The sequence below is a fragment of the Hordeum vulgare genome, chromosome 4H (genome assembly GCF_904849725.1).
Source record: "Hordeum vulgare subsp. vulgare chromosome 4H, MorexV3_pseudomolecules_assembly, whole genome shotgun sequence".
In the NCBI taxonomy this organism is placed as follows: domain Eukaryota; kingdom Viridiplantae; phylum Streptophyta; class Magnoliopsida; order Poales; family Poaceae; genus Hordeum; species Hordeum vulgare.
In genome coordinates, this window is record NC_058521.1 from 598,457,687 (window position 1) to 598,478,012 (window position 20,326).

Below are 20,326 nucleotides of genomic sequence, written 5' to 3' on the forward strand. Positions count from 1 at the left end.
GCTACCATCCACCCGTTTTGTGCGAATTTCGTACGTTTGGGGTTCGGAATGGGGCTGTGTCCCCCTCAATTTGGGTTTGCGTCGGTTGGGTATCCAACACTCGACCGCATCTTCGACCGCATTTCGTCTGCACACAATTTTCCTCATTTTTCTATTACTTTCATCAACGAATTTTGTGATACATTGGAATACATTCACCAAATCTTGGCTAGAATGACAAGCCCAAAGAAAACAAGAACTACAAGGAAGCATTTTAAAAGATATCCAACTTCCATAACTCCTCCCGTAAGTTGGATTAGTGCCTTCTCGTTGTATTCGTTGTTCATCTGTGAAGTCTTGATCTTGAATAATTTTTCTTCTTCGGGTCTAAAGAATTAGACGTTGCTTCCGCACATCTAATCTCATCTCTAGATTCTACTCTATCAAGAAGTCCACAAACATCTATTAAATTGTGTGCCATCAGTACATCGATGTATTCTTCTTCCCAAAACCAAAAGTTACATCCATCCTACACAATAAATATTTGATTGTAAGAAAACAAACTGAATCTGGAATCACAACCAAAGCTAAACTAGCAAGTACCTCATCTTTTTTGCACTTGAAAAACACTCATCCGGGTTGTTCAGCATTGTAGACACGCAGTACACGACCTTCACTGGACAGTCGTCACACTTTATTAGCGGCATCCGTGCGCCGACGAGCATTTGGGCTAGCATCGAGCTCGGACGATGGCCATTTGTGTATTTGCCGAACCACCGACGGGGTACATCCGAGAGGCTGGAGGCGGAGTCAGTACCTGCATGTGTCCTCGGGGCATTGTCGGGGCTGTGCGGACCAGTACCCGGAAAGTCCATGGCACGCCGCGGCCTCGAGTAGTGTGTCATGCACAAATCCGGTTAGATCCGCTCCAAATCCGGCCGCCGGTTGCGCTGAAGGCGGGGTTGGACAACTCGTGGTGTGGAGAAAACATGGTCTGGTAGATGGACGTGCTTGACAGCTACACGACCACGACGGAGGCGCCGGAGGCGAATGGGGACGAGAATGAAGAGGGGCAAGGTGTGCCGCCGGAGTTTAGGGGGGGAGGGGGTATAGAAAAAAAGACGGGTGTGTCACTGATAAGCAGGCTAGGGGCGGCAAGGGCACGCGTCGCGCCCGTCTGCGTGTTTCCGTTTGGTCGCAAATGCGGACAAAACTTGGAACCGGAATGGATCGAAAGCAGACCGAAAACTAACATTTATTACTTTAGCCCCACTCGTTGGGCTGCGGTTTGTGCCCATTTATCTTCATACATACGCGGACGAATGATTTGAGGTTGTGCGTTGGAATTGGCCCAGCCCTGATTGGTCACCATACGTGGACGTGCATGTGTACTTTTTTTTAAGTTTGCATGTATTACCTTAGCACAACTTCAATGCACGACTCTAAACGGACGTCTATTTCGTCTGTTTTTCGTCCGTTTGGGAATGGCAATGAGGTCGTGTTCGTCTGGATTCATGAATGTGCGGCTCATGTGCCCAACGCGTGGCTGCATATCAGCAGCATCTTTTCCGTTCGAGAAAATACAAATATTTGAAATTAAACTGTCGATTGTTGCACGTCTGTATTATAACCGAATCAAAAATAAAAATAATACCGAATAGTGTTATTACAGTCCAACTAAAATCTGTTTGCCTGAAAAGAAATTAAACCAATAGATGCATCTATTGGTTGCCAATGTGAGTCCACATGTGCTTAACCAAGTCCTCGTGAAGCTGGATGTGAGTATGCCAATCACGCAATTCTCGATGAAACTGGATAAACTGTTCAAAGGTTGTAGAAGATGCATGCTCAAGCTCAACATTTTTGCCGTGGAAATCAAATCATTGGTCGTAGATGCTATCATCGTGCTAATCCTCCACGATCATGTTGTGCATGATCACACAAGCATTCATCACCTCCCAAATCTTCTTCGTACTCCATGTCAATGGAGGGTTACGAACGATACCCCACTGAGACTGAAGCACACCGAAAACACACTCCACATCCTTCCTATCACTCTTATGCATTTGGGCAAATCTATGTCTCTTCTCTCCTTGCGGGTTGTATATGGTCTTCACAAGAGTGGACCACTCAGGATAGATACCATGAGCTAGGTAATATCCCTTGTTGGAATGGTGCCCATTGATCTCAAAGTTGACCTTCGGGGAGCGGCCTTCTGCAAGCCTTGCAAACACCGGAGAATGCCGAAGACCACCACTAATATCATTCTGAGAACCGGCCATGTCGAGTAAAGAATGCCATATCTAGAGATCTTGTGAATCCATGTCGAGTAAAGAATGCCATTTCTTTCATTTTCAGTGCATTCAATCTATACTACCAAGCTTGTCCGGAAAGCCCCTCTCGGCATTGATCGTTAACAACCTCTTTGTGTCAGATGCAGTTGGCTCTCTGAGATACTCAAGGCCGAACACTTCCACCACAGCCGCGCAGAAACTATAGAGAGACATGAGACATGTGGACTCACTTATACGAATATACTCACCAACAAGATCACAAGGAATTCCATATGCAAGCATGCTGATAGCCGCAGTGCATTTCTGATACGAAGAGAAGCAAAGCTTGCCTAGGGCATCCTACTTTCACTCAAAGTATGGGTCATGTGCGACCACACCCTCGGGAATACGATTGAACACATGCCTTCTCGTTTGAAATGGGCGACGAATTTGATTTGGCCTGAATAATGCACCATGCTTAAAGTAATCGACATAGAGAAGGGCGTGGCCTTTCTCCCTATCGTGGTTCAAGGCCGGAGCATGGCCAGGGATTGATCCCCTGAACCGAGGCCGCTTCCTACTAATGTGCTCATGCACGACCAACACAACATCCAACTCTTCATCATCCGGTGAGCAAATGAAGTTATGAAAGAAAAACTCATCACTTCTATTCATTGTGCCTTGCGAGCAATCCGTCAAACGCCTTGCGGTCGTGCTGGCCGGAGTAGGTGGTGCACATCCTACTCCCCTCGCAGGCAACGATGGCTGGTCGGAGTAGGTGGTCCTGGAGGGAGCCCTGCGGCAATGAACGACCCATCAGAGGAGGTCTAGGACGGCGGGCGATGCCGGCTGCCGTATCTATCTCTCTTACCGGCGATCAAGGAGAACCCTGGCCAAATGCTTTCCAGAAAGCTGATGCGGAGATAGCTATGGCATGGCATGGTCCTTCGACGACCTTTGTGAAAGACGGTGCAGACGTGGAGGGTGGCGGCGGTGGCAATGCCGAGGGGCGGAGGGAGGTAGAGAAAGAAAGGGGGGGGGTTCTATGTCCCTGACGAGCAGGGCAGGGCAGGACAAGGGTATGCGCCGCTCTTGTTCGCTCAAACTTGATTTGAAGTTGGGCAGGGAATGGGTCAAAAGAGGATACAAAATGGACGACTCTCTCTTTGCGGCTGCGCATTGGAAGGCTTGCTTTGTAGTTTGTGTCAATGTTTGACCACATATTTGACTAGTAAATGTTAAATCCACGCCACAAAAAAAATTATACCATTGGAACATATATTATTATTGATAGATATATAACTTGTACTCCATCCGTTCCTAAATGTAAGTTTTTTTATAAATTTTACTACTAACTACATATACTGTATATAGACATATTTAAAGTATATAGATTCATTTATTTTTCTTTGTATGTAGTTTATAATAAAATATGTAAAAAACTTGTATTTAAGAACAGAGGAAGTATTTCATTAGTTATTAAATTGTGGTCAAATTTTGATCTAAAATATGAAGGACTAATAAATCAAGATAGGGGATGGAAATATGATGCGATCAATGCCATTTGTGGGCGGTGAGAGCAATTCTAATCGGACGATTCATTTCGTCCACGAGTGTTCGTTTGGATCTTCGTAGACACAAATCGCAGAACAACGCACCGATCCAAATGCGTACGCGCGTTTTTTTATCCGCGTGCGACCTCTTCTAGGCTTAATTTTGGACCGAATTTGTGTCATCACGGACAAGGGACAGACGCGCGCGACACCCGCCTTTCTTCTTTCCTTGGCCCGCCCGTCGGTGGCACAACGCCACATTTTCCTTCGAATTTCCAAAAACCTTCGGCACATGCGTCATAGACGACGACGCGCCGACCCTCTATGCCATCGCCACCCTGGACTCCCTCGCCTCTGCCGATCCTGTCTCTGTCAAGGACGCACGGAAAGGGCCACTTTCTGTGAAATAGATGAGTTAAGCGTATACCATCACGCAGGGACGCGCTGCATATATATAGCCAACAACGGCGAGATAGATTACAAGGGTTAGGTACATACTTGATCTCCAAGTTAGCTAGACACTAGGAGATAAGCTAAGCCTAACACGACAGTTACAAGAGATAAGTAATGGCATGTACAATAAGATGTTTAACACTCCCCCTCAATCACAACTATCTAGGTTGAGATTGTGTCTAAAAGAGGTTTGGTAAAGCCATCTGCAACTTGATCACCAGTAGGAATGAACCTGATGTTCAACAGCTTGTTTGCTACTATCTCTCGGACAAAGTGGTAGTCAATCTCGATGTGCTTCGTTCTTCCATGGAAGATAGGATTAGCAGACATATATGTAGCACCAAGATTGTCACACCACAGAGACGCAGCCTTTGGATGTTGAATGCCTAATTCAGTCAACAAGTTTTGAACCCAAATAACTTCAGCAGTAGCATTAGCTAATGCTTTATACTCAGCTTCTGTGCTTGATCTAGACACAGTGGGTTGTTTGCGAGCACTCCATGAAACTAGATTTCCTCCTAGAAACACTGCAAAGCCGCCTGTGGATCTCCTGTCATCAGGACAGCCTGCCCAATCTACATCTGAGAAGGCATTGACAAGCTTAGAATCTGAGTTGCTAATTTTAAGACCATGACCCTTTGTTGAGTGAAGATACCTTAATATCCTCTTAACTACTGTCCAATGAATATTGGTAGGAGCATGCAAGAACTGACAGACTTTGTTTACTGCAAAGGAAATGTCTCGTCTAGTCAATGTCAAATATTGTAGTGCTCCTACAATACTTCTGTACCTGGTAGAATCATCTCCTCCAAGTACTTCACCATCCTGAATGGATAGTTTCACAGAAGTGGAGAGTGGTGTGGGTGAAGGCTTGCACCCCAGCATACCTATTCTCTGAAGGATTTCATGAACATACTTTTCTTGTGATAATAATATGCCATTCGGAAGATGCTTTACCTCAATCCCAAGGAAGAAATGAAGGTTGCCAAGATTGTAAGAGCAAAATCCTTGCGCAAGTCCGTGAGGAGGGCTTCAACTACTTGGGATGAAGAACTAGTAACAACTATATCATCCACATAAATGAGCATAAAGATAGTTAATCCATGCTTATGATAGAATAAAAGTGATGTATCCCCCTTGGATGGAACAAAACCAAGTGAGTGAAGCTTTGAGGATAACCGAGAGTACCAGGCGCGAGGTGCTTGTTTCAAACCATATAATGCTTTATTAAGTTGGCAAACATATCGTGGTGAGTGTGAACTCTCATACCCAGGAGGTTGTCTCATGAACACTTCCTCTTCCAGAACACCATGCAAAAAACGCGTTCTTCACATCTAACAGTCGCATGCACTAGTTCTGTGATACTGCAATGGACAGAATAATTCGAATAGTAGCAGCTTTAACCACATGACTAAAAGTGTCCTCGTAGTCAATCCCGTACCTTTGCTTGAACCCCTTTGCAACAAGGCGTGCCTTATATCTGTCAATACTACCATCAGACTTGCGTTTGACCTTGTAGACCCATTTGCAGTCAATTATATTGCTGCCTTTGACACGAGGAACTAGCTGCCAAGTGTTGTTCCTCAGAAGTGCAGAGTACTCCTCATCGATAGCTGTTTTCCAACGGGGATCACCAAGAGCCTCTCCCAAGGTTTGAGGTTCACCTGTGTCACAGGACGATCCCCACCGGATGCATCCATCAGTGTAAACTTGGGTTTAGTAACACCACCTTGGGAGCGTGTATGTGCACGAGCAGGTGGCGGCGCAACGGGGCGTGTGAGGTGTTGTTGGAGGCGGTTGGAGGTGGCAGACAGAGGGGAATCAGCGGGGGAACCGCCAACAGCTGGCGCATCCGCACAGGTTCCCGAGGCAGCGGGGTTGGTGTAGTCCGCCTCGGAGGAAGCGGCGTCTGGCGTCACGTCTCCTGGCCCGCCAGAGAGAGGGGACCCACCACGAGTCGGGGCGACGCGGAGTGGCGACCAGGCGAGGCGGCAGTTGGCTCGGGGGCCGGGACACCGCCTGGGACGTCTGCAGCAGAGGATCCCGAGGAGATCCCGCCCGAATCTTGCTCGGGGAGGCCGCCACCAGAAGCGGCTGTCGGGGCAGATCCAGCCGCGGCTGGCGTGCCGGCTGTCGCGGCACACCCAGCAGCGGCGGGCGATGCGGGAGCAGCACCTGCAGACATGAAATCACCCACCGAACCTGCATCCAAGTCCTACACACTTGCACTAGAAACCTGATCAGAGGAATGAGACAGAGACATATGGTCAGCAACATTAGCTAGCCCCTCGACAAAGGTAGGAGATGGGAGAAGATGGGTGGGTAAAATAACAAGTTCTTTACGGAGTTGGGCACGAGCGTTGGGATGAAGCTGGGAGAAAGGGAAAACTTGTTCATCAAAAACCACATCACGGGAAATATACACACGGCCAGATGCAACATCTAAGCACTTATAGCCTTTGTGCATGGTACTATAACCCAGAAAGACACATTGCTTGGAGCGGAACTCAAGTTTGTGCTTATTAAGAGGACGAAGGTTTGGCCATACAGCATAGCTAAAAATGTGGAGAAAGGTGTAGTTGGGTTTAGTACCAAAGAGACGCTCAAGAGGTGATTGATTGTTGATGACCCTACTGGGAACACGGTTTATAAGATAGATAACAGTAAGAAAAGCTTCATCCCAAAATTTTAGTGGCATAAACGCATGAGCGAGAAGTGATAAGCCTACTTCAACAATGTGTCTATGTTTGCGTTCGGCGGAGCCATTTTGTTGATGAGCATGGGGGCATGACACATGATGCGAAATACCAATACGTTCAAAGAAAGAATTGAGTGCCTGATATTCTCCTCCCCAATCTGTTTGCATGGAGAGAATTTTGCGGTCAAAGAAGCGTTCAACATGTTGTTGGAAAATATGAAACTTGGCAAACACATCAGACTTGTTTTTAAGCAAATAAACCCAAGTGAACTTGCTGAAATCATCGATAAAACTGACATAATATTTCTGTGTGCCTACACAGATGGGTCCAGGACCCCACACATCGGAAAAAAAGCTCTAAAGGAGCTTTTGACTCACTAGTAGAACGCGAATAAGGAAGTTGATGGCTCTTGGCCATTTGACACGAATCACAAACTAACAGGTGATCTTTTTTATTGGAAACTGGAAGACAAAAATCACGCAGAATTTTCTGGACCACCGGGAGTGCAGGATGTCCAAGGCGTTTGTGCCATCTTGAAGTAGACAGCTTCACAACACCAAGAACTTGACGTTGAGGAGCATCATGGCGAACAGACACAAGAAACAGGCGGTTCTTACTCTTGCTTTGAAGAATGGTTCTCCGAGTGGCCCGATCCTTAACAAAGATAATTTCAGGGTAAACTTCCAGAAAAGCATGATTATCTTGAATAAGTTGATGGGCAGAGAGAAGCTTTATTGGCTTGTGGTGCATGGAGGATGTTTTTGAGATCTAGTGAGCCATGAGGGGTAGATAAGACTGAATGACCAATATGTTCAATGCTCATACCTTGACCACTCGCAGTGTGGATTTGTTCCGTGCCAGTGTAGCGATCACGGACAGCAAGCTTCTCGAGTTCTCCGATGACGTGATCCGTTGCGCCGGTGTCGAGATACCAGTTGGTATCTACTCCATAGGAGTGGGTTGCGTTGGCAGTTCGGTGGCCGCTGCCTCCGCCACCACCGCCACCGCCGCCGCGACCACCACCTGCAGGGTTGCGCACGTTGTTGTTGTAGCCATGGTCGTAGCGCTTCTTACAGCGCCATGCACCATGCCCGCTCTCCTTGCAGATTTGACAACGCTCGTACTGCTGGTCGCCTCGATCATAACGATCACCAGACTGACATGGTTGTCCGCCGCCGTTGCCACCATTAGGGTTTCGGCCACCGCCGTTGTTGTTGGAGTAGCCTCGTCCGCCGCCGTTGCTGCCTCCGCATCCGCCGCCGTAGTTGCCACGACCTCCACCCTTTGCAGCAAGATTGGCAGTGTGGGCTGCTGTTTGGGTAGAGATCCTGGCCTCGGCAGCGAGCAGTAAGGAGAAAAGTTCTCCTAGACCGATCGGTTGGTCGGTGATGGTGCGGGTGGAGATGGTGGATACGAAGCCGTTGTACTCCGGCTCGTGCATGAGGCCTTGGAGGATGTGGGAGACGACATCATCCTCGTCCAAAGCCTTTCCCGCCGCAGCAAGCTCGTCGCCCAGCCCTTTCATCTTAGTGAAATAAGCAGCCGCAGAGAGATCACCCTTCTGGGTGTTGCCGATCGCCGAGCGCAGTTGGATAACTTAACACGCGCCCGGGGCTGCGAAGCGAAGCTGTGAAGGATCTCCTTCCATGTCGATGCAGCGGTGTCGCAGTTGCTGACTTGCAAAAGCACATCGTGTGAGAGACGGCGAGCAGGAACGTAAGAACCTGCTGGTCTTGTGTCACCCAGACTACATGCTCTGGGTTTGGGTGGCGGTGATCTCCTTCTTGCCGGCGACGTCCTTCTCCGACAGGAGTTCAGCAGCTGGCTCCTTGATGGAGCCGTCGATGTAGCCCATCATCCCGGCTGCCTTGATGTGCGGCAGCACCTGGGCACGCCAGATCAGGAAATTATCCCGACCTAGCTTCTCGGTGATGGTGTGTCCAAGGGAGGCGATGGACGGAGCAGCCATGGCGACCGGCGGAGGAGGAGGATGTCGACATAGCTTAGATGCGATGGGGAGAAGTAGCTCTGATACCATGTGAAATAGATGAGTTAAGCGTATACCATCAGGCAGGGACGCGCTGCATATATATAGCCAACAACGGCGAGATAGATTACAAGGGTTAGGTACATACTTGATCTCCAAGTTAGCTAGATACTAGGAGATAAGCTAAGCCTAACACGGTAGTTACAAGAGATAAGTAACGGCATGTACAATAAGATGTTTAACACTCTCGACCAAGAAGAAGAAGGTTCTCACGCCTAAGGAGCCAGGAAGTCAGGAGCGAGGTCGCCCCCGCGTCCAACATCGCAGCCATCGTAGATCGAGAGGCCGAAGGCGCGAAGACCAAATGGCTCGTCCACGAGGCCACATCGGAGACCCTGCTGATGCTGGGCTTAAACCTAGGCCAGCACCGGTTCGTTGTTGCTGTTGTGGCTGTAGCCAACACCGGCTCATCGTTGCCGCAGTCGTCCAGCATGCCACCACGCCGCATGTGCACGGCTTCCGACGGTGCGACCCGCAAACCACCCGTTTTGTCGAACTCTAAGGGATGCGCACAAATGGCCTCGCGAGCTCCCGACTGAAGTCATGGGAAACACCGGCAACCTGTTCGATAGAATGTCGCCTGATTAATACGAGGCCAACCACAACAAAAAATGGGTCACGCGATTGAAACGGTCGATCTATTTTCCAAAGGATTCGACATGCTGTTTCAAACGGATAAAAGATGAACAAAACAAACATTAATTTAGGTCGGACGCTTCGAGTTGTGTGACAAAGTGGCGGCACCGGCCGAGGTAATTCACACGAGCGCCGCGCAGTCAATGCGATCAAATTATCGTGGAGAAGACTTGTCCGGCCCCTTTCCGCAGCGTACTTGGGCTTGGGCGCGAGCGAGGTCCCCGAGCTTCATATAAATGCGGGCCAGCGCCATAACTTTCTCCTCCGTCCCCGGCCACGCTGCTCTCTTCTCTGGCAAGCTAGCTCGGCGGCCGCGCAGTGCGTCGATCAAGAAGATAGACGAGCGGCGCAGCAGCGTTGGCCAGCCGCTGGCGCTGGTGCCAGTGGGGAGTGAAGTCCAAAGATGCTGCCGGCGGCCAGGTACCTGCTGGGCTCCCCGGGCGCCAGCGGGTTCGGCTCCAAGTCCACCGCCGAGGAGGTCACGGCGGCCTGCCCTGACCTCGGCTCCCTCACCGCCATCATCACCGGCGCGACGTCGGGCATCGGGGCGGAGACGGCGCGGGTGCTGGCGATGCGGGGTGCCAGGGTGGTCATCCCGGCGCGGAGCGTCAAGGCGGCCGAGGACATGCGCGCGCGCATCCTCGGCGAGTGCCCCGGCGCCGACGTCCTCGTGCTGCACCTGGACCTCAGCTCGCTGGCCTCCGTCCGGGACTTCGCCCGCCGCTTCCTCTCCCTCGGCCTGCCCCTCCACCTCCTCATCAACAACGCCGGCAAGTTCTCGCACGGCCAGCTCGCGCTGTCCGAGGACGGCGTGGAGATGACCTTCGCCACAAACTACCTCGGGCATTTCCTGCTGACGAAGCTGCTGCTGGCGAGGATGGCGGAGACGGCGGCGGCCACGGGCGTTCAGGGCCGCATCGTGAACGTGTCGTCGAGCGTGCACGGCTGGTTCTCCGGCGACTGGGCCGACTACCTCCAGCTCGTCACCCGCCGCAAGATGTAAGCACCACATCTTTCTTCTTTCATCAATCCTTCACCTAACTCCGTGGACTGACAGTAAGCACCATTAGTTAGTTTTATGTATTATCGTCACCTGATGGATCGCCATTGTTTAGTCGGCGCTAATCAAGCTTGGCATGTGCATGTGCACGTACACTACAGACCCTACGACGCGACGCAGGCGTATGCTGTGTCCAAGCTCGCCAACGTGCTGCACACCAAGGAGCTCGCCGCCCGGCTTCAAGAGGTGGGCGCGGACGTGACGGTGAACTGCGTGCACCCCGGCATCGTGAGGACCCGCCTGAACCGCGACCGAGAGGGGCTCATCACAGATCTCGTCTTCCTCCTGCTGTCCAAGCTGCTCAAGACCATTCCACAGGTGACCATTAACCATCTGCTCCATTGGTTATGCGCCGTGCCGGAGGCCATGGCTTTTCGCACTAAATGCGCCGCTCGGCTAACCTTGCTGACGTACGTATGCATCCCTCTATCTCTTCTTGCGTCCAGGCTGCGGCGACCACGTGCTACGCGGCGGTGCACCCGAGGCTGGCCGGCGTGTCCGGCCGCTACTTGGCCGACTGCAACGAGGCTCTGCCGTCGCCGGCCGCCGCAAGCCGCAGCGAGGCCGCGCGGCTATGGCAGGCTTCGGAGGACATGATATGTGCCGCAAGCAGTCAACCGGACAGGACCATCTGAGGATACGACGACAACTTTCTGTCCATCAATCGTGTATAAACATATGATTTTTCTTTCTCTCTCTCTCGGTTTGTTCTGATTCAAGCCAGGATGTAACATGCACATATACATATTTTAGTAGCAACGAGTATCCAGTTAGTGATCGTGTTTCTCACAGAGTGAAGAGCATCTGTAAGAAAGAGCTGGGACTGTGAGATCCATGTGTATTACATATTGTATTACAGTACTATCTTGTTGTATATACACTATTAGACTAGAGGCATTTCTAACTGATCCCTACAAAATAGAGGCCTAAACGTCGGAGGAAACTTTAGTAGTATATGTATACTCCATTAAAATTTAGCCGGACGTAGTAGATCCTTTAAACTTAGCGGAATAAACATAAATTCAAACAAAATTTGCATACATTTAAACATAATTTGAAACTACTATCGGCAACCGGTCATAAATTCGAACTTCAAACAGTAGAGAACACTAGACTATTCAATTTTTTTTTTGTCATAGCGAAGGTCGAGCCAATCATGCCACAATAGGCCACCGCCGACAATACATAGGTCCAGGCCGGTACCATCGTCGTTGTCGTCGGGGAAGATCCGCGGCCACTCCTCCTCCCCACCCACGATGTTGCCGTGCACCTCCTCGCCTCCTTGCATTTAGTCGTTGGAGATAACGTGACCTCCCCGTCATTCTTTGCGGAGATGGCCACCTCTGCTTCCACGAGCTCGGGGTGCTTTCAGCGTAGATCTACCATGTACAACTCGTCGGCTTTCTCCGCGACGGGGCGCTCCGACGTCTCTCGGTCCTCTCAAGCCGTCGTCGCATCCACCACACCCGACGCTGTAGAAGTGCATGCTCTAGCCAATGCAACCAAAAGACCGATCTGATGGAAGAGACTAGACAGCACATTATACGTCAACACTCCCCCTCACGTGTGGCTCCCTCAGGGCTAAACGTGGACCGAAAGTGGGCTGCAATTTAATTGCGCTAGCCGGGTCTTGAACTCGAGACCTCTTGGCTCTGATACCATGTAGAAGTGCATGCTCTAGCCAATGCAACCAAAAGACCGATCTGATGGAAGAGACTAGGCAGCAGCACATTATACGTCAACAGACGCCACTGGGGGAAGGTGAACCGGCGTCTTGAACCGCGGGAAGTTGAGGCGTGCTTGCTCGTCGTGGAACCAGTCGTACTTGAGGGTGGCGAGCTCCGTCAAGGCTTGTTTGGTTAATCCCTTCCACAAAGGGATTGGAGTAGATTGAAGGGGATTAAGATGAATTTTGACTTGTGAGGGATTTAATCCCTTTCAATCCCCCCCAAACCCCTTTAAATATCAAGAAACCAAACAATGCCTCACATGGGAGAAGCCAAGCCACTTACGCATGTAGGTCTCCTGATCGGTTATCTCGGCCACCCACGTCCCCCACGGCCACTAAGGGGCGCTGGTGTTTGCCCTCTACGGCCGCCGCGGCTTTGGGAGGTCCACAAAGTCAGCGAAGCAGTCGGGAGGGCAACGACTCAAGAATCCACTGCTTGACGAACCGCGGGCATGGAGACGCGAATGTACGGTGCGGGTCAGCGACGAGGACCTCCGACCACCGTCTCCGGCCATTTGAACGAGAGGGGGCAGCGGGGGAAGTAATTGACGACGGGGATGGAGAGGAGAAGAGAGAGATGAGGCGGGAAGGAAGAGGAGAGCAAGTAAGACTTTTATACCCGATCGCTGCTCAATGGAGTAAATATAGGGAGACGCACCGCTTCAAAATTATCCGTGTCTAACATTGATTGGAATCGGCCAGGTGCCGGTTAAAGAAGTAAAACCTTGTTTTCATTTTTCTAACTTGTACCGTTATTGTGATCAGTTAGAAATGGCCTTATTGACTTGTGGCTAGGTGACATGTAAACATATACAGGTATTATATACTCCTTGAGATGGCTATGAGTATTTCACTACTAGTAGTATTGCGCAAGCCCTGTGTACTGGCCGGACTCCTGTAGCTCACTATGTTGTTCATGTAGAGAAGTGAGGGATGCCACAGTATCGCACGCACGTTCTGCACCACCTTTGGATCTACTGAACTTTATCCACATCACTGGCGTGGAAGTAGAAGGTGATACGTACGTGCGTGCGTGCATGGGCCAACAGGCAACAGAAGAGAAGAGCTGGATTGTCCGGTTCGATTGGACTCATCGACTGGCTATTCCATATACGCCCGATGCTTGTCGAAAGCCACTTGATTGCACGGCCGGCCGTTGTACGTCGGCCATTGGGGTGCTGCAAAAGGAAGGGCCCTCCTTTCTTTCTTTCTTTCTTTCTTCCGTGAGATGGCTGCTTCCTGTCTCTGGATGATTGGCGGTGAAAGAATGGAACGAGGTTTTCCATCGTAAATTGTTAACGCGCGCGGTTCTCTGTGGGACTCAAAGTAGGTGTTGTTCCTCTTCTACCAGGATCCATATAGAACTACAAGGATGACAAATTAGACCGAGGTTTGATCTTTCAATATTTTTTTTAAACCAATGTTGGATCTCCAATAGTCTAGCGTATGTACGTTGATGATTACTATTTGTATTTAAATTTTACTGTTTCAAACGAGTTGCCCTTTTTACCAACAAAGAATTAAGGAATACACTTTCGGAACTTTATTCACAAAAACTGAACATAACTTCGTCACAGGAGTTACTATAAATAACATTGAATATCGATCATGCCTTGCTGTAGCATATTGAAAAAAACTAGCAAAGTGACCCGCACAATTGCCCGGGTAACATCTTAATTATCTTCTATTGTATCCGAAATTTGTAGGAACCTAGTAAGAGCACACGTCTACCCTTTTTTTTGTTGGGTAATATCTTAGCTATCTGGTATATTATAAGTTTTTTGTATCCATAAAAAGTTAAACCAATAAATTTAAGCGTACGAAGCACTTGTATACTGGGTTAGACCGTATGTTGATCACTTTATGTGTATTAGCTTATTCAGGAATGTTTCAGCTATGCTATCAATATTTAGTTAATAGCAAAGAGTTGAACTCTCACCATTTTATATACATCCATTTATTTGGCAATGGTCCATTAAGCTATTTACCTTATTTGATGGATGGAAGTAAGTTTGTAAATTACTATAAAGCATATAAGAGTCAAACCACTACTTTAATTGATTATGAACGATATACAAATATATTCACAAAAAAAACTGGTATACAAATCTATAGCACATAATGTTTTGAAATATGTGAATAAGCAACAGAATATTTTATTTAAGATTGGAGGTCAATCCTCCTCCCCGTTCTAAGCTATGCAATAACATTTTCAACAATGGTTGTATTAACAAAATACTCCCTCTGTCCCAAAATAACTGCCTCAACTTTGTATTAACTTTAGTATAAATTATACTAAGCATATGACAATTATTTTAGGACGGAGGGAGTATAATATATCTCCAGTCATCCTCCTGTACTATTGAACAATCCCTAAATATGTCATTTTCACAAAAAGACAAACAAAATGTTATATTTTTATACCCATTACACTATTCATGTATCATGTTGTTTTCTGCTTTGCATTGCCATTTCTATGTTCATCTGTCCAGATTAGTTTATAAATTATGAAAAGGTTTACGACATGAAATTGCATTCGAATAAATGTCATGTTACATATTTAGTAAATGTATTTGTGTAATGGATGGCTAATGTAATACTTTCTTCGTCCCAGAACAAGTATCTCAAAGTTGTACTAATGTGGAGACTCTTATTTTGAGATGGAGCAAGTACATGTCATTGCATGTTCTCCTGTAGTGTACCTTAAAATAATGTTATATGGAAGTTAAACAGTATGATATTTTCTGCAAAAGTTGGCCAGGTGGTACCACTCGTGCGAGGCAAAACTTCGTGTGACCTTTTTATAAAGGTTGATTCAGATTTGACCGTAGTTTGTAAAACATTCGGGATCTAACCCTTTTCCTACCGCACATGTCCAATGACGGTAGGGTATAAAACCCTATCGTCGAGGTAAACTTATCCACGTTAGCACGACGCACCACTACCATTAAATATGCTGACGGTAGCCTGTATAATCCTACCGTGAAGGCATTCAGATTTTTTTATAATAGGATATGCAACCCTTCTCTCGGGATCCTTAGCAGTAGGTTCCTATCATCATGCGAGCAAAAAAAAATCACAAAAGTTTTACAAATTAAGATCAGATTTGGATTAACTTAAAAAAATAAAAACACGAAATTTAACCCTCCTGCGACGAGCGAGCAAAAGATGGACAAGGTGTCCGTATCGACATGTAAGCCAGACATAGGTCCGTGCATATTCATGCGAGTGCAACAGCATAAAGAAGACGGCGATCGACGGACATGCGTACTTGCCGGCCGAGTGCATGTGCGGCGCCATCTATGCAACATGCATGGTGCACGGCGGCGACCAAGTCCGGCGTGAACGGAAGGGATAAGCTGGATCTATGGAACGTTTCCTTCCATCCTACCGCCGACGGGCCTCACCTATTTGCCACCCGCACCCCAAGAAAGACACGACGACCGAGGAACGCACGGAGGAGGAGGTCGATCGAGGATATGAACATAGTCGATAGACATGGTACGTGGTGAGGCGATATCACTGGACCCTGGCTCGCCGTGCCATGTCCGAGCCACGGAGGACATCATGTCCGGATGACACTGCTGCCACAGATCGATGTATACACGCACGCACGTTCGACACTAGACAAGAGTTCCGCTGCTGAGTTCCACGCACTTCTATATGTGGAAAAACCCTGCCAACAGCCAAGGAGTTGATGGATGGTTTGATGTGATTCATATTACCACGTCGTAAAACTGAACGCAGATCATATCCAGTTCATGCATATGATGCAACACAATTATCATAATATAGCTAAGCTAGTTAGTAGTACCAAGCATGTGGCGTGCGGGGTCATCGATCGGTCACTAATGAAGCGCGCGGGAACAAAGGAACATGGCAATTGCGCGGTGTACTACTACGTCTACGTGTGTTTGCTCCGCATGAAACGGGCATGGATGAGTCGTTGTCCATGCGCCGAACTTGACGCCTACGCTCACATGCATGTCGCTATTTAACGAGAAACACTTCTGCCATCTCGCCCTCTCCATGTATGCATGCATGCCTTCCTTATCTATCCTCAAATCAAGTGTACTGTGGCTGGCTAGCTATCCAGGGTGTAGGACGTGATTACACAATGTGAACTCATGACATCCGTATTAGCTCACGATAGCATCACCTGGACCTGTTTTCTAATCATCGCTGTCGTTCGCGATCGAGCACTGGTTAATTGTAATCTACTATCATACTTTCTCGGTTTCTAAATATTTATAATTAGGGGAAAAAACCTAGACTAGAGTAGGAGTACATGTGTTGATCGATACTCCTACTCCCTCCGTCCGCGAATAAACATACACAGATTATAGAGTGAGGTAAAAAACTGCATTGGAAAGATGCAAGCTATCATCTCTCTCATCACCCAATGAGCTAAGCCCATGTAGAAAGTAAGGAGACTATGTGTTAAAGGAATTGCTTCACGTACGACGTTTTACGTTCGATAACTGTACGATTCCACCTGTACGCTCTGCCCCGGCTGAAACATCCTTCCGTGCTACTTATGGCAACCCAAGGTCCAGCCCAAACCCATACCCATACGGGACCCATATTACTCTGCCCTAAACCCATCAAAACTTCTCCACGATTCCACCTTCTCGCTCTGTATCTTTTCACGCCTCCTCTTCCCATGACGGCTCATCTTCCTTATCACATCTTCCCTGCCGATCTACAAATCCATCCCAGACAGACATGATCTGCACCACTGCAAAGAAGATCAATTAGAAGGGCAAATAATCAGGTCCAGACAACACTACGAGGTGAGTATCTTATACATGTATTCGATCAAATCTGTTCCATGCCATCCTTCACGAGTTCTTCCCTGCTAATCTACAAATATGTCTCATTCACATGTAATCTGCACCTAATCAGAGGTGTGTATCTTTTGCATTGTTTAGATTTAATTTGTTCCTGGTTATTTCTTTTTTAAGGTCCTACGGCGGGTGTATGCTCACTGATCTGTTTTATTTTTGGCAATTTTACATAGATGATGGAGTCAAATTTAATTTCCGATGAAGTGGCCGAACAGAACATGATATTTCAAGAGGATGATGCAGATGTTTTCTTTGTGGAGGAGAATGGTGACCATTTGGAGGACCAACAAGTAGAACCGATCATGATGTTGGAACCTAAGAAGGGGCTCATGTTTGATAGCGAGGATGATGCTGTTAAGTTCTACAAAGGTTATGCAAGAAAGAAGGGGTTTGGTGTAGTAAGAAGAACCACTAGATACGATGAAGACAACAAGCTTCATTATTTTACTCTTGCTTGTAGTAGACAAGGGAAAGCTCAATACTCGTCAAAGAACTTATTTAAACCTTATCCATCGACAAGGATGCAGTGTCCAGCTAAGAGTAATTTTTCTCGCCGTGGAGATAAGTTTTGCATTAGTTCTGTTACCGTTGGCCACAATCATCCAATAAGTCCAAGCAAATCCAGATTTCTGAGGTGTCATAAGAAACTTGACTTGCATGCCAAAAGGACACTAGAATTGAATGATCAAGCAGGAATCCGAATGAACAAGAATTTTGGTTCTCTTGTTATGCAAGCTGGTGGCTATGATAAACTTCAGTTTGGTGAAAAGGAGTGCAGAAACTATTTGCAAGAGACAAGAAGGTTGCAGCTTGGTGCCGGAGATGCACATGCGGTTTATCAATACTTCCTTCGTATGCAGTCAAAGGATCCAGACTTTTTCCATGTTATGGATGTGGCCGAGGATGGACGACAGAGAAATGTCTTTTGGGCAGATTCAAGGAGTAGAGCTACATATGAATCTATTTCGGATGTCGTCACTTTTGACACTACATACTTGACAAACAAGTATAGCATGCCGTTTGCTCCTTTTGTTGGCGTAAATCATCATGGTGAATCAGTTTTGTTAGGTTGTGGTCTTTTGTCTAATGAAGATACCGACACTTTTGTGTGGTTATTTAAATCATGGCTATGTTGTATGTCAAACAATCCACCAAATGCTATAATCACTGACCAATGCAAAGCAATGCAGAATGCTATCGGAGAAGTTTTCCCTCTGGCGCGTCATAGATGGTGTATATGGCATATCATGAAGAAGATTCCTGAAAAGCTTAGTGGGTACGAAAAGTATGAGAACATCAAATACACATTGTCAAATGCGGTTTATGATTCCTTGACCAAACATGATTTTGATGAAGCTTGGCTACACATGATTGAGAAGTATGATCTCCACGACAATGAATGGCTTGGTGGGTTATATGGTAACAGAAATCTATGGGTACCGGCATATGTGAAAGATACTTTTTGGGCAGGAATGTCTTCAACACAAAGAAGTGAGAGTGTGAATGCTTTCTTTGATGGCTATGTCAATTCTAGAACAACTCTGAAGCAATTTGCGGAGCAGTATGAAAATGCATTACGAGACAAGGTAGAGAAAGAAAACAAGGCTGATTCTAAGTCATTCCAAGAGGTAATTCCATGCATTACTCACTATGACTTCGAGGGGCAATTCCAGGCTGCCTATACCAATGCAAAGTTTGAAGAGTTTCAAGATCAATTGAGAGGTAAAATATATTGCTATCCAACTCTGTTGTACAAAGAAGATTCACTTTTTACATTTAGAGTCAGAGAGGACCGCAAGATTTTTTATGAAGGAGAGGATGGAGATATTAAAGAGAAATGGGTTATTTTAGAGTTCACTGTTTTGTTCAACCAAGGTGAATGCGATGTGCGTTGTGTTTGCCGGTTATTTGAATTTTGAGGCATCTTGTGTAGCCACATACTTTCTGTGCTTGCTCTCATGGAGATTATAGAAGTACCTTCTAAATATATACTGCAACGATGGAGAAAGGATTTCAAGCGCAAACACATCTTTATGAAATGCTCCTACGATGATAGGGTGAATACACCAGTTGTGCAACGTTACGATAATTTGTGCAAGCGTTCTCGTGAACTGGCACAAAATGGGGCTGAGTCTGATGCATTGCATGATTTGGTTATGGATGGCTTTAATGAGTTACAGATAAAGATTGATACATACCGAACTACCCATAAAATTCTGGAGGAGGATCCTACTTCAAAACATGATGCTACAATGGTAAACAAGGAAAAAATTGACTCAACCCAATCCATGTTCGCAGTGCCGGTCGCCCTCCCTCAAAAAGAAAGGAATCTAAAGTAGATCAAGTGGTCAAATGACTAAGAGCGAAGAAGCAACAGGTACCAAAAAGTACAAAAGCAGTGTCAAGTCAAAAAGGGAGAAAGGTATGTAAATTTAGTCTTTTTTGTAGGAAATTCTTTCTTACTGTTACTCCTTGCTGAAGTGTGAGCACTACATTATTGCAGAAAGACGGCAGCAAATCAAAAAATGGGCAAGAAAGTAATCCTCTTCCATCAAAACAAACCGAGGTAATATTTCATTCAACTGTAGTTTATAGGTTACTTCACATTCTTTTCCTTGTCACAAAGTTTTTTTTTCTTTAGGGAAATACATACTGTGAGGGACGTGATGTTGGAAGCTTTTCTTTCTTTCCTAATGAGTATCAGGTATTTAGTTGTGGTGATTTTGCAATACTATACTAGATTACCAATATATGTGACAAACAAGATAACTACTTGTTTTTGTTCCAGCAACTCCAAACAAGTGAACCTGCTACATCAATTCAAATCAGCTCCTACATTGACATTCTACAGGTGCTAGAGTCGTACTATCAATTATTTGTCCAAAATTACTTTGTCAATGGCTAATTGGTTTTTTTAATAACTTTGAAGGGAAAGAAAGATGTCATGGAATTGCTACCTGCTAACTTGAATGGATGAGACAGACACACTCTGTAGTGCTTCTGAACCGATCAATTTGGCTTATAGCACTAGATGCAAGCATCTATATTGG

The 20,326-nt window shown here is 46.9% G+C and overlaps 1 protein-coding gene across 1 annotated transcript; it reads left to right on the forward strand.

The window, feature by feature from the left end:
- Window positions 1–9,881: 9,881 nt before the first annotated feature.
- On the forward strand, window positions 9,882–11,561 carry LOC123449928 (short-chain dehydrogenase TIC 32 B, chloroplastic-like). Its single transcript, XM_045127297.1, has 3 exons — window positions 9,882–10,639; window positions 10,802–11,018; window positions 11,147–11,561. Exons 1-3 carry the CDS (start codon window positions 10,044–10,046, stop codon window positions 11,333–11,335), a joined length of 1,002 nt encoding a protein of 333 aa, XP_044983232.1. The 5' UTR covers window positions 9,882–10,043; the 3' UTR covers window positions 11,336–11,561.
- Window positions 11,562–20,326: the final 8,765 nt, after the last annotated feature.